Here is a 14217-nt window from a genome sequence, read left to right on the forward strand (position 1 = left end):
CACCTATTTTTTGGTGTATGAAAAAATTTCACCTAATTTTACAAGGACTTGCTTAGTAGTTGGTGCTATATTGTTATACTCTTGTGTTTTTTTTTTTTTTTTGCACTTTCAACTTTCAAGTACCCCTCTCTCGAATCAAGTTAAAAAAAGTTAGAGAAGTTATTCATTTTGTAAGTATCTAGAAGCCTTCTTATAATTCAGGGAGGAGGACGATGACAATAGCGTGTTACAAAAATAGAAAGATTATAAATTAATATCTATATCATCAATAGAAAAGCCTTATAAATTATGTAGCTATCATTGCTATGAATTTTATCTTTTTTTTTTTCCTAATTATAAATAAGAATTTGAAAATTCTATAAGTGGTAGTTTTAATTTTTCTTACATCAATTTTTTTTTTCAAGTTTTGCACTCAAAAAGAAAAATACAACTCGCCAACCATTTAATCAAGATAGAGGCATAGAGCCAATAGAGGATGATCTAAATCAGCCATGTTAGTGTGTCCTTGTCCTTGACCTGGTAATGTAGCACCATCACCATATTCATGACTCATCAGCATCATCATCATTATGTTCTAACATGTTCACCATATCATTCCATTCATATCCAATTGGCCCACATTGATATAAATCTTGATTTTTTTTAATACAATAATTGATAAGTATTATCATTATGGTTGGATAATGTCCCACAAGACTGTTTCTTCCATGTAGATTGTAATTATTTTGGTTATTAGTTGCAAAAAATATGTAGCCTAGAACATACATATAAAAGACATAGAGATTAAGTTTCGTAGGCTTCGAAGTATCTCTATTATATAAGGGAAGAGGAGGGGGATACCAAAAATGATAATTCTTTTTATACCCTTAAATAATAAAATACAAGTTCACCATCTTTTATCATTATATCCTCAATTAACAAAATATTTACATCATCATTGATTTACTGGCTTTCAAAAAACAGAAGAAAAATTACAATGAACTTTATGAATAATTTTTCGTATATATTATTACGCAATTGACATTTTGTTTGTTTTCGCACGCATCGCGTGCATATAGGACTAATGTTTATAACTAAAAGAAGATGTCAGTAGGAAGTTGAAATAGCACAATTTTGAAGGAAAAAGACGATGAAAACAACAAAGAGATCAAGTGCTTACTACGTGGAATAAAAAATTACGTCCAAGTGTCTCACAGAATGCTCTATGTGGAAATAAGCTTGGATTGCAAAACATCCAAAACGAACACAAAAATCTAAATGCAGACTTCTACAGAATTTGAATGACTCCAATAAAAAAGACGAAAAGATTGAAAAGTCGAAAAATCTTGTAAGCTACAAATTATACAAAATACAGATTCATCAGACTTCTCATCAGCAGGAAGAAAATGCTGCGATGCAATTCCCTGTTATATATTTACTACTACAATAATAAAACTTGTACTAGTATAAAGGAAACTGTTTAAATCTCGGTAAACACGAGATAATTGGATAAATAACACATTGTACTCCATTTTTACAATATCAGATTCTCGTACAAAACCCGTCTATTTTGAGCGATGAAACAAGCAGCAAGATCGTGATTACATATACCCGAAAAAATAGGATCCTCGACCAACTCCAAATCTTTGAAACAAAAACTCGAGTCACTTGGGTAGCTGCAAATACAAGTCCGTTTACTTTAATGAACAATGCATCATATGGGGAGTTTTCTGCCCTGTTACTTCAGCGGCTGCTCTTATCATCCTTGTCACTCGTTTGTGGGGTGTACTGACTGGTGGATGATGGTGAATAACCAGGAGCGCTTGGAGAATAACCCGCACTTGGACTGCATAATATGAAGACAGCAGTAAGTTAATAGCACCAGAATCAAAGACACTCTGTTAAACAACAGGAACGCAAATAGAGAACAGTTCTCCAGCAAGGAGGAGAGAGGGGAACAATTTGGTAAATTAAACTGGTGTTGGCCTGTTGGGCCCCACAACTCCTCCCTCTTGTTCATTGATGAACTTGTTCTCCATTTAGTCCTTATACATATTTTTGGTTCATGCTCACCTGTATTGTGGAGAACTGGGGCTATAATCCGGACTTGGACCTGAACTATAAGGGCTGGAAGCAGACGACAAAGTGTTAGATACTAACTAAAGCCACCATGACAATTGATTTCATCAAATATACGAGATACTAGCAGCAATAATAAAACAGCAATTTATCGCACACTTTACTGCTGTTAACCCTACACAGTCAGAGTTTAGCTCCATTAGTATTACTGTGAGTCTGACACTATTAACCTTCATTGGATATCCACCACTTTAACACGAAGAGATGACATATTACTGAGGGCTGCCTGGGTTTATATCGAACGTGAACATGTTAAATCATATCAACAACAAAGGTAGTACATTGAATTTAAAATGTTGTATATCGAATTACAGTTATTGTATATTGAAACCAAAGTATCATCGTCTTAATATATTGGTCTGTACATCATTTTATTCAATAATACTTATCTATCTTCTGAAGTCACAACTAAAAATAGCTATGAATGGAAAATTGACCATATTAGATTATTGGTTATTGCCATCACCACCCCCCCAACGATAACTACAGCTCCCGATGTCCAATAAAGCAAAAACATCATGAATGCAGTTTTGTTACTACACCCAACCAAAGTACCAAATATATAATTGTGCTCTAATTAGATGGGTAATGTTACAAACAATACCTGCTTGGACTATAACTTGGGCTTGAAGGCGAGTAGGATGGCGATGTTGGCGAGTAAGACGGTGATGTCGGACTGAAATAAGAAGATGAGTTTACAATCATAAGAACGAGATACAAGTCGTAAATCTAGCTACAATTAGATAGTCAGTTTGCAAATTTTATCTTCTCATAAATCTACTCTCAAGGTTAATCAATCAATTCAGCAACCAGACAACATCACTGAAGCATAGACATCAAGTATACCTGTAGTTTGGAGAGGTAGGACTGTAAGGACTGGAAGGTGATATTCTTGGACTGCTTGGAGAGTATGCAAGTGAGGGACTGTATTTGGCTGACGGATTATAGCTTGGAGATGTAGGACTATAGCTTGGAGACGTAGGACTATAGCTAGGAGACGTGGGACTATATCCTGGGGAAGTAGGACTGTAAGCAGGTGAAGTCGGACTATACGAAGGCGATGTGGGGCTGTATGATGGCGAAGTGGGGCTGTACGATGGCGACGTGGGGCTGTATGATGGCGACGTGGGGCTGTACGATGGTGACGTGGGGCTGTATGACGGCGAAGTGGGGCTGTAAGCTGGTGAGGTAGGGCTGTATGCCGGTGAGGTAGGGCTGTAAGCTGGAGAAGTGGGGCTGTAGCTCGGGGAAGTGGGGCTGTAGCTCGGCGAAGTAGGGCTGTAGCTCGGCGAAGTGGGGCTGTAGCTGGGTGAGGTGGGAGAGTATGAAGGGCTCGTGGGTGAATATGCTGGGCTTGTTGGACTGTACCCAGGAGACGAAGGACTGTAAGTCGGCGAGGTAGGGCTATATCCAGGAGAAGTAGGGCTATAGCCGGGTGAAGTAGGGCTGTATCCCGGTGAAGTGGGGCTGTATCCAGGTGATCCCCCACCATAATTAGGTGATGCAGCAGGAGAGAAGGCCATGTTAGTAACAAAGGGAGAAAAGGCAGCATTCTCTGAGATGGGTGAATGTCGGAGGTTTGGGCTAAACAAGTAACTTGGAGACATCATCCCGTCATGGTAAGGTGTTCCAGCAATGGGCGAACGTGCAGGCGTCATCCCAAATTCCAAACCTTCCACATAACTTGGGAGCTGGAGTTCAATAGCATGCTGTAACATCTCCTCATTAAGATATAATGAACAGCCACCAGTCCCAATTGGTGCTAGCTGTCCCAACATGATATTTTCAGTTACACCCCTCAAATAATCCGACTCCGCATACACAGCAGCATCAAGAAGAATATCCACAGTTTCTTCAAATGAGCATCTCATTAAAGGCCCCGTATCATTCCGATTGATACCATGACGAGTAATAGCCATCAAATGTCCACGATATGTCATTGTATCACACAAAATGGCCAAATGACGATAATTCACATATGATCCATCAAAAGAAATAACAACTCGCAACTCATCTAGCAAGGCCTTACGAACAGCCTCAATTCCAAGAACTTCCATAACTTCAATCAAGTGATTACTCGTCGTCCTTGTTGCATCCACATCTTCATGACACATAACAGCAAGAAGATTGACACCTTCAGTATCCAGCATCCATTCAGTTTCAGCCTTGAAACCCTTCTCCTCATCAAATTTATTCACTTTACTCTGTTTGATGAAGACCTTGTTGATATCTGGAATTCCTTTAAGTGCCATCTCAGTCAGCATGCTACCTGCAACCTTTTTCAAAAATACATCATCCTCAGCAGAATCATCTTCCATGTCACCCTTTTGACCTTCATCATTCACAATACGAATACGAAGGATCAGCTTTTCAGCATTGTCATCAGTGAAGATACACGTCATGTCATCACTGAATTCCAAGTTGATTTTCTCCGCAATATCAGCCATGCTTAATTTTTTGTCCACCATCATTTCACGATTCAATTCTATACGAAGCAACCAAGGAGAAATTTTATCCGGTGAAACCTCTTCATCTGGCATTTCATAGTACGACCTGACAAAGTCCACATCCTCATCAATAAGGGTGCTCATAGGATCTGGATCATACCACACTTCAGTGGCATGTGTAACACTTCGCAGACAAGTATATTCTAAAGTACATTGGACATTTTTCGCCCTTTCTTTTGTCTTGCTAATTTCCGGGTTCAAAAACACCGATAGAGAAGGAGTTTTGATTTTCTTTGCCACATTGATAATTTCCCTCAACCTTGGAACACCAAGAGTGACATTCTTAGCACTAACACCAGCATAGTGAAAAGTGTTAAGTGTCATCTGAGTGGCAGGCTCACCAATTGACTGGGCAGCAACGCAACCTATCATTTCCCCAGGAGCTACAAGAGATTGCAAAAACCGAGACTCTATCTCACCAATAACCCAGTCAAATGCTTCACGGTTAAGCTTGAACTCCTTCAAGACACGTTTGCTGGACAACGTACTACGAAGCAAGATATTAAAGAATAGGGTAGCATTCTTCTGAGCCTCCTTGCTCAAGAAGTCATCACCAGGAACTACTTTCAACCTCTCCTGAAGCTGATCTACAGCTTCCACGATTTCCATCGGGTGCATATTAGACTTTTCTCGCATGTCAACCTTAAAGGTCTTTTGGGCATTCCACAGGAGCCTCTTAAGGTTCACAGGCAATGGCCAAGAATTGTCACCTGTAGTTGCAATATCTTTCGCAAGTTGACATCTATCTGCTTCAAGTTTTTGGACTTCTGCATCAAACACATTACGGAACTCACGAATGGTTTTCAGATCATCCACATGCTCTTTCAACATGTAGTCTGGCTCCCAATTGTCAGCGTCGAACTCATATCTGTATGTAGCTTCAAATTCTGTCTTCTTCATTTTCAGAGAATCTAATTTTTGGGATTCTATCCAAACAGCATCCATGCCGTCTTCACCATAGAGAAACTGTATGACATCTCCAAGGGAATTTCTAACAGTGCCGTCATATTTAACCATGATATCCTCCATAGCCTTAACCAGTCTCCGCTGTATGTAGCCAGTCTCAGAGGTTTTAACAGCAGTATCAATTAAACCTTCTCTACCACCCATAGCATGGAAAAAGAACTCCTGAGGAGTTAATCCTCTCAGATACGAATTCTCCACAAACCCACGACTTTCTGGACCGTAATCATCCTTTGTGAAATGGGGCAACGTTCGACCAACAAAACCAAAAGGTATTCGTTTTCCTTCAACATTCTGCTGTCCTACACAAGCAGTCATCTGGGAAATGTTGATAAAACTTCCTTTGGACCCTGCAGTAACCATAGCCTTTAGGTTGTTACTCTCAGAAAGACTCCTCTGGGCACTACTTCCAGCATCATCACGAGCTTTATTCAAAACCTGAAGATTGCCATCCGTCAGTAACTATAACATACATGAGAGTGGTTCAACAAAATAGAAATAAAAAGAAAGCAACATTTCCAGTGACCTGATTAACTCTGTTTTCAAATGATTCCATCATAGTACGTCCAGGTTCAGGCTCCAACTGCTTTTCTTGAGCAGTTCTTATAAGGTTTTTCACTTCATTTTTAGCTTTCGATATAGTTTCATTGATAGTTTCCATCGTTGATGCATCAGCAATTGTATCTCCTATACCAATACTAAAAGCTTGCTGTAATAGCCAATAATTTACAAGCCACTGGGTGTGCCCCAAAAATTTACGAGCAGCATCCGGTCCAACTTCTTCCCTATATAGAGAGGAAATTTTCAAAATGGAGATAGTTAAATAATCGTCCTGGGAAGTAGGAAGCAAAACGCTCAGCAATGACAGTTCCACTTTCAGCAGATATAAAAGCAGAAAAGATATGTGCAGAAGGATGGAACGTCATTCTCTAGTATCCAGTTTACACGCATAAGCAACTCAGAACATCAACACATGACTTATTGCCAGCAGATTCAAATTCTTGCTAGTTAAAAGCTCCTCATAGACAAATTTGGACAGCTAGAAACTTGAAATGGGTTCAGCTTTACTCAAAAGTAAGCTCTGAATTAATCTTGGAGAAACACCCTGAAACATGGGGTGAGGAAAGAAATTGAACAGGTAAACACATAGCTCCTTCGATTGCATAGTATGCTAGCAAGCCAAATTCAACGGTGAACTCTACCAACACATTGACAGATCTAAGAAAAATCTATCGAGATGGAAATAAAAAGTAATATACCAAATGACATGAATCAAACTCCCACTCGATGACCCTAGGGTCTTCTTGCACAGTGTTCCAGATAGTAGCTCTCCTCTCTCTACCATTACACGAGTATCCCCAGGAGTAAGAAAACCCGTTTCTGTCTCTTGGTGCCATGCAGAAAATCTGATGAGATTTATCTGCTTCGGTATGATAAGATTGAATACTTGCTTTCCAGTCCATATAGGCCTGGGCTTCAGAATAGCAGGCTGAGGAACTTTTCCATCGAAATCTTCCCACCACATAAGAGTGTTCATGAAAACATCCTGTCATGCCAAAACAAGAAGGGCAATTAATGAACTGAACTACTATGCAGCCATAAAGCACAACGAAGCGAACATTATTGAATAATCACCTTTTCAATAAAAGTATCCCTCTTTGTGATTTTACGACAACCCAAAAGGGTATCCTGCACAATTCCCATGACAGGTTTGTTTGCTTGTGGAGAAACGATACATTTAGGAACCATCATTAGCTCAAGAACTTCTGCACGAGTCTCAAAGGATTGAGGAACATGCATGTTCATTTCATCACCATCGAAATCAGCATTGTAAGGTGATGTAACAGACAGATTCAATCGGAATGTGGAATAGGGCATAATCTTTATTCTGTGACCCATGATGGACATTTTATGAAGACTGGGTTGTCGATTAAAAAGCACAAAGTCTCCATCATTCAAATGCCTCTCAACCTGCATTTCAGCACAAATAAAAGTCAGTCAAACCCTAGTCAAACACATCAGAGGGGATATAAACTTCTGCAAGTAAAAGCATCACCTTGTAACCCAATTCCAAATGATGGTCACTACTCTTCTTCAGATAACGGAGATCAAGCCTCTGACCATCATCTCTGATGATATATTTGGCCCCAGTTTTACCGGGAGGAGGATGAGGACCATAGTCAACCAGCTCTTTTAACCTATAATATAGAAGTAGATTAAAGCAATATCTAGCATAAATTATTCATCAGACTACAAAAAAAAAAAAACACACCTTTCAATATTATAAGGAGTCACAGTCTCTGGATATGTGAGATTCAATGCTATACTCCAAGGCACACCGAGTTCGTCGATATTAATATTTGGATCAGGAGTAATGACAGTACGTGCCGAGAAGTCCACTCGTTTTCCCATCAAATTGCCTCTTATCCGACCTTCTTTGGCTTTCAGCCTTGTACATATGGATTTAATTGGTCTACCTGATCGTTGCGTAGCCTGAACAAGATAGTTTTCAGTTAAATCTCACCTAGAAAACATCATGGATTCCAATATTTGGCGAGCGGAGTGGGTAAAAAAATAACCTACCCTTGGCTGTCCAGGCAGCTCGTTGTCAAAGTATGTAGCAATATGAAACTGCAGCAACTGGGCAAATTCGGAGATGATATGTGCAGGCGCCCCATTCCTCTCTTGTCTTCTCAGATTGTCATTATGACGAATAATCATAGCTAATTGATGGGTCAAATCATCCTAATGGCAGAGTTGCACATAAAAACAGTTATAACACAGCACAGACAGGGAGACACACTCACACATAACACCAACTCTTGAGATTCTACCATACATAAAATGAATTCACAAGCAGACACCTTACCTCACTCCTAGAAGAGGTATCCATCATCACAGAAGGCCTCACTGGGGGTGGAGGAATAGGGAGAACTTGCAGAATCATCCAGTCAGGGCGAGCATATTTGGGATTGAAACCCATCAATTGACAGTCTTCATCACTCACTCTCTTCAGAACACTGAGCACCTGGCAGACACAGATAAAAGGTGGTAAGAATTACCCAGAAAACCTACAGATATGAAAGGTAATTAGCAGACAATTCCTCCAACCTTTTCAGCAGAAAGCTGCTGCTTTCTCTCAGCAGGCTCAGGGAGTTGTTCCTGCTCATCACTTTTCTTCTTTGTCATCTTGTATTCAGCAATAATTTTCATACCTTCAATAGTGAAGGTCGGCTGCTGTGCACCACAGCCACCACGAGTCTTTTTGGCAGACTCTCCATCATCCTGATCCTGATCCTGTACATCTAAGGAATCACCTCCTTCACATTTCTTTTTGTTTTTGCAGGCTTCCAATATTCTCTTCAACCGATTTTTCGGATTCCTAATTTTCAATGCTTGTTTAAATTTGTGGTCTTCCTGTACAGACAAAGAAAGCAGCAAAAGTATGATCAGTAGCAAGTTCAATCGATTTAATACGCAATTTCATGGGTTAGCCACATAGCAAAACGATAGTTACTCATATATGTGAATACAAACTTTTTAGAATGTGAAGACGAATAACAAATACAAGAGTTAAATGCAGTACAATAACCAACAGCAACAAAACCAGACCCCCAAATCCTTAAGTAGTAAATCTTGGAAGACGTCTTACACAAAATCACACAGATTAGCTAAATGAGTCATTATATTAGGTCAATACCTATTTATAACCTTTCCCTCTGATGAGACAGTACAGGGTACCTCTTTCAAATTTAGGAACAAATTACCTTCTAATTACTGTAAATCAAAATGACAGTTTGCTTTCATTTAATATACAGCCTCCTAAGATCATTTTGTCACATTGATAGCACAATCAATGTACTGTAATAAGTGAGGCTAGCCACATAATACCAAATTAACAACCCATAATCTTCTTCAGCAAACCTCAACAAACATAGAGTATATCTAAAGTTGCCGAAAAGGTTAGCAGGACATAAATATATCCGCACATTTGTTCTCTGTTCTCCTACAGCGACTTCTAAGTTTTAATCGTTCATAACAAACATAATAAGCTTCCTGCCAAACATAATAAGCTTCCTGCCGCCAGTAACGGCCTCATAGAGAATCACTAGTGAATAGTGAGCTACTATTATAATTAACCTAGAACTAGCTCTATACTACTTCCAGTAAACCAACTAATTTTTAAAACTTGTATTCCACAGAGCCACACTTTTTATTACATATCAAACCAACAACTATTAATTGTTCATAAGCATAACCTTCCGGCAGCCGGTAACAGCCTCATAGAGAATCACTAATGAGCAACTATTACAATTAACCTAAAAAAAAGCTCTAGTTTACTACCAGTAAAACTAGCATTGCACAACCTCATAGACAATCACTAATGAGCAACTATTACAATTCTACTAAACTTAGCTCTATTTACTACCAGTAAGCCAACTAATTCTAAAACTAGCATCCGACAAAAGCCACAATTTCTATTACATATCAAACCAACACTTGAAAATTAGCTCAAATTGCTGGAGATATCGAAAAACAGAAGACGAAATCGAACAAAAAACTTCACCTCATCGGCGAGAATCTTAGAGCAATTGAAGCAAACACAACGCATAATACTAAGCACAGTCTTCAAAAATCCAATATGAAACATAGGTTTAGCGAGCTCAAGATGTCCAAAATGACCAGGACATTCCGCCATATTCGCCGTACAAGTATCACATTTGAGCTTCCTATCAATTGTTCCAAGCCTCATATCACTCAAACCACCTGGTTTCGGCTTTCCTCTCTCCGTCGTCTCGCTAAACTCCACTTGCACCACCGACATTTGCCGCTGAAAATTGAACACCACAACAAAAAAAAAACAGCACAAATTTCAAAAGATCAATCTTCAATCGAGCTAAATTTACTCAAGAAATCAAAATTAGGGTTTTTGCAAAATTACGATCTCATCTGGACTGAGAATTCCGAACTGAATCAAATGAACTTTCGATACTTCCGCCGGCGAGTACGGAAATCGAGTATCCATTGTTGCCGGATTTTCGATAAATCAACCAAAATTAGGGTTTTTTTTTCAATTTACAGCGGAAAATTTGAATTGAATTTCTTCTTCTTCTTCCCGGTTATTCTACTGTAGTTATACGTTAGTTCAAAGAATTTCTTTTATTTTTTTTTTTTTTTTTTTGGGATAGAAATGGTAGTTTTTGGATCTCTCTCTAACTTTCTCTCTCTTCCTCTGCGGCGGATGAGAAGAGAATGAAACAACAGGATGAAAGGCAGACCCTTGGGGTGTATTTATAGACGAAGAGAGGTTTGTGTTCTGGTACACGCGAAGTTTTCGGGGAGGACTTTACGAAATTACCCCCTTTAATGACTGGACTAGAAAGGGTGGAGTTAGTGATTTGACGAGATTGCCCTTGTGTGTGACCAACTTTGATTTTTTATTTTTTTTGCCATATGTTTGTTGGGCTTTTTTTTTTTGTTTTGGATAATATGGTGGTGGTCTACCATGTTTGAGCCCATATGAGACGAAAGATTAATAATCTGATTTGGTAATGTACTTGTAATGCGTTACTTAGAGAAATCAACGCTACTAATTGGCAAAATTAGGGGTGTAAGCGGACTACGAAAAGTCCAGAGTCCAATCCAGTCCAGTTTAAACTTGTCGGACTGGACTGGACTGAAAATTTTTCGGACTGGACTCGTACTCAAATTTTCGAGTCCAAATATTTTTGGACTGGATTTGAACTCATTCCTTTGGAGTCCAATAAGTCCAGTTCAGTCCAAAAATATTTTTATATATAATATATATTTAATACATATATAATGTATACATTAAAAAGAATTGATACTATTTTTAAAATTTTGGAGTTTTCAACCTTCCCTCTCTAAATATTTCAACTAGCGCCGGACAATTTTACTTGGCGCCAGACTATTGCACTTAGCTCCATTTGTTAAATAAGTAAATTATACTAGTAGTACTGCAGTAGCAGTCTAGTAGCCGACTAATTCTATCTCACTTCACTCCTCGGTCCTTACTACTCACTTCCTCTTACTCTTCATTTTTTTTCTACCTCGCTGTCTCGACTCTCGCATTCTCTATTCCTCCTTCAGATTAATTTTCAGTCTCTCTACTTCCTCTCAACTCAGATCAAGGTAAGCATTTAATTCAACTTTTTATTCATTATTTTGCTTTAATTTAAGCTTTCAATCTAATTTGTGGATATTGATAATTGTATAAGATGTCAAATGCTCAAGCATCTCAAAAAACGTTGTGAATCATTGAATCTAAATCAGAAAAAAAAATAAAATCGGACTGGACTGGACTGGATTCGGACTCAAGAAAAAATTATCGGACTGGATTGGACTGGACTCAAAAAATATATTTGGATCGGACTTGGACTCAATTTCTCGAGTCCAAAAAGCTTTGGACTGGATTTGGATTTGGCAAAGTCCAATCCAGTCCAATCCACTTACACCCCTAGGCAAAACTGACCTACCTGAAAAGTTGTGCCCTAATCTGAATTGTTATGTGAGATCAACTAATGCGAATACCGAAATTTATTTGAACTGAAATTAATGCGATTTGAAAGTTGAAACGAATAAATTTGATGTATTTTTCAAAATATTTTATTCTATGTAGTAGTATTTGAATATGACTTTATTATAACCCATTAATCATATAACTCATCACTTAATATGATCTAAACCGGCTCAGTTCAATTTGAACAACTTGTTTTACCATTGTTAGTAAGATCCTATAGATCAACCTTTGATATATTTTTTGGTAGGTAAGATAAAGGGTATATTAAACTGACATCTTTTACAGGTTTATTTAGCCAATTTCGCGTGTCAGAGTCCTTGAAAGTGAGTGGGAATAGCCGTCATAAAAACTCATTTTTGAAGATCCCCTAGTGTGGTTTTGATCCCAACCTTATATAAATTGTTCGTTAAATTTAAAGTTATTAACTTTTTTCTTTCGATAAACTCCTTAAGAATAACAGATTTAGAAAATATTAAAGCAACTTTATTTTCTGGAAAACTATATAAATACATACTCAAGTTGTTCTTTGGACTCATTATATTGACCTTCCTCCATCATCCGAAAGGCTGTTGCAGGTTGATCCTATCCTAGGGGCAGTTTCAGTGAGTTTCTTCTTACCAAAAAGAAAATCTATAGACCTTCCATGATGATATTCCATGAAAAATAATTTGTCCTCTTTTCACACCCAAAAGAAATTGAGAAGGCATCTTTTTTATTAATTGGAGATTTAATCATAGCAAATTGTAATTATTTTCGGAGTAAATCTCACTTCTACATTCAAAATTAGTGTAATGTAGCCAAATCTAAGAATAGTATGCATTGAAAAGAACACCCTCTTAGAGAGCCCAAATAAGAACATTATCGTACATAGGACACACAAAAAAAAATACAATTACACTCATAGAGTTGTTTTATTTAAAATTGCACATACAAATAAACCAACTATCTTGAGCAAAATGGTTAATAAGATCAGGCGAATGTAATTGAGTTGGCATTGTATGGTCTATTTAAATTATGTTATCCTATTTTATTTGAATTTATCTTATTTTATCCAAACTTATTAAATTTGATTATATTCATATTATAAACTTATTTTATTCTTATATGAATTTATTTTATCCGAACTTATTTTTTCCCTGAAATAAGTTAAAATAAGTTGAACATTACATAACCTAAGAGTTTGTCTATTCAACTTATATATTTTGCTTACTTTAACTTATATAAAGTCATTTGACCTTGTTTGAACTTATCAATCTGTATTAGACCATAATTAAATTTATTTGGACTATTAGAGCTTATTTTGTGAGAGTGTGACCTTATCTTTGCTTATTTTGTTGCACTGAACTTAATAGTATTTATTATACTTTATTAGTCCTTATATGAACTAATAAGATCTTACTTTATGAGAATGTCAACCCTTATTTTTGATGAAGTGAACTTACTAGACCTTGCTAAACTTTATATGAACTTATTTTTTTTTATAAGCATTGAAAATAAGATGACGACAAAAACTCTAAATCAACTATGTGAAGCAGGGTTGTGTTTGAGTCAAAATTGGACCTAATCCAGATTCTCGGGTAAGTTTGTGTCATATGCCGGGTACAAACCACCAGGGCTGTTCAGAGTGCGGTCTGGACCGCACCAAACCGCAACTCAAACCGTTTTTTTTTTCCGCGATTTAGGTTGGTTTGCGGTTTTAAAATTGCGGTTTGGGTTATGATTTAAAGCAAAATGCGATTTGCGGTTTGGGTTGAGCTTTAATTTTTGTAAATCAAAACCGCACCGTAAAACGCAATTTTATATTTAAATACACTGGACAAGGTGGCATACAAGTATAGAACTGAAAAAAGAAGTTTGAGGTAAAGAACTTTGTCACTTTTGATAAATTATTATTTCAGTTGGTCTTGTAAGAGACCGTCTACTTTTAATTTAAAAGTAGGCGCGGCCCAAGCCCAATATTAAGAAGAGAATAGATCATATTTCTTAATATAGTGACTACTTTAATCTATTTAGTGACCATTTTAATCTATTTAGTGACCAGTTTAATCTATTCATTAATAACATTCTTTAATTCATTTAGTGACTGAT

At 37.5% G+C, this 14217-nt stretch overlaps 1 protein-coding gene across 1 annotated transcript; it reads right to left on the reverse strand.

The window, feature by feature from the left end:
• Positions 1-1248: 1248 nt before the first annotated feature.
• Positions 1249-10854, reverse strand: LOC104897786 (DNA-directed RNA polymerase II subunit RPB1). The gene is made up of 14 exons (XM_010684732.4): positions 10531-10854; positions 10156-10419; positions 8700-9005; positions 8458-8616; positions 8172-8333; positions 7861-8081; positions 7645-7786; positions 7224-7559; positions 6848-7134; positions 6115-6373; positions 2965-6026; positions 2723-2794; positions 2053-2106; positions 1249-1825 (listed from the first exon to the last, which is right to left on the reverse strand). The coding sequence occupies exons 1-14, from the start codon at positions 10612-10614 to the stop codon at positions 1723-1725; spliced, it is 5511 nt and encodes a 1836-aa protein (XP_010683034.1). The 5' UTR covers positions 10615-10854; the 3' UTR covers positions 1249-1722.
• Between the last annotated feature and the right edge of the window lie 3363 nt (positions 10855-14217).

This window comes from Beta vulgaris, chromosome 6, assembly GCF_026745355.1.
Source record: "Beta vulgaris subsp. vulgaris cultivar EL10 chromosome 6, EL10.2, whole genome shotgun sequence".
NCBI classification, from domain to species: Eukaryota; Viridiplantae; Streptophyta; class Magnoliopsida; order Caryophyllales; family Amaranthaceae; genus Beta; species Beta vulgaris.

Bases quoted from the DNA above. Each gene is read 5' to 3' on its own strand.
- LOC104897786 (XM_010684732.4), bottom strand. From the start codon at position 10,614: ATGGATACTCGATTTCCGTACTCGCCGGCGGAAGTATCGAAAGTTCAT. The intron at 9,006-10,155 runs GTGAAGTTTTTT...TTGTCTGTACAG, and splicing joins CTAAGATTCTCGCCGATGAG to GAAGACCACAAATTTAAACA. The intron at 1,826-2,052 runs GTGAGCATGAAC...CATATTATGCAG, and splicing joins CCCAGTTCTCCACAATACAG to TCCAAGTGCGGGTTATTCTC.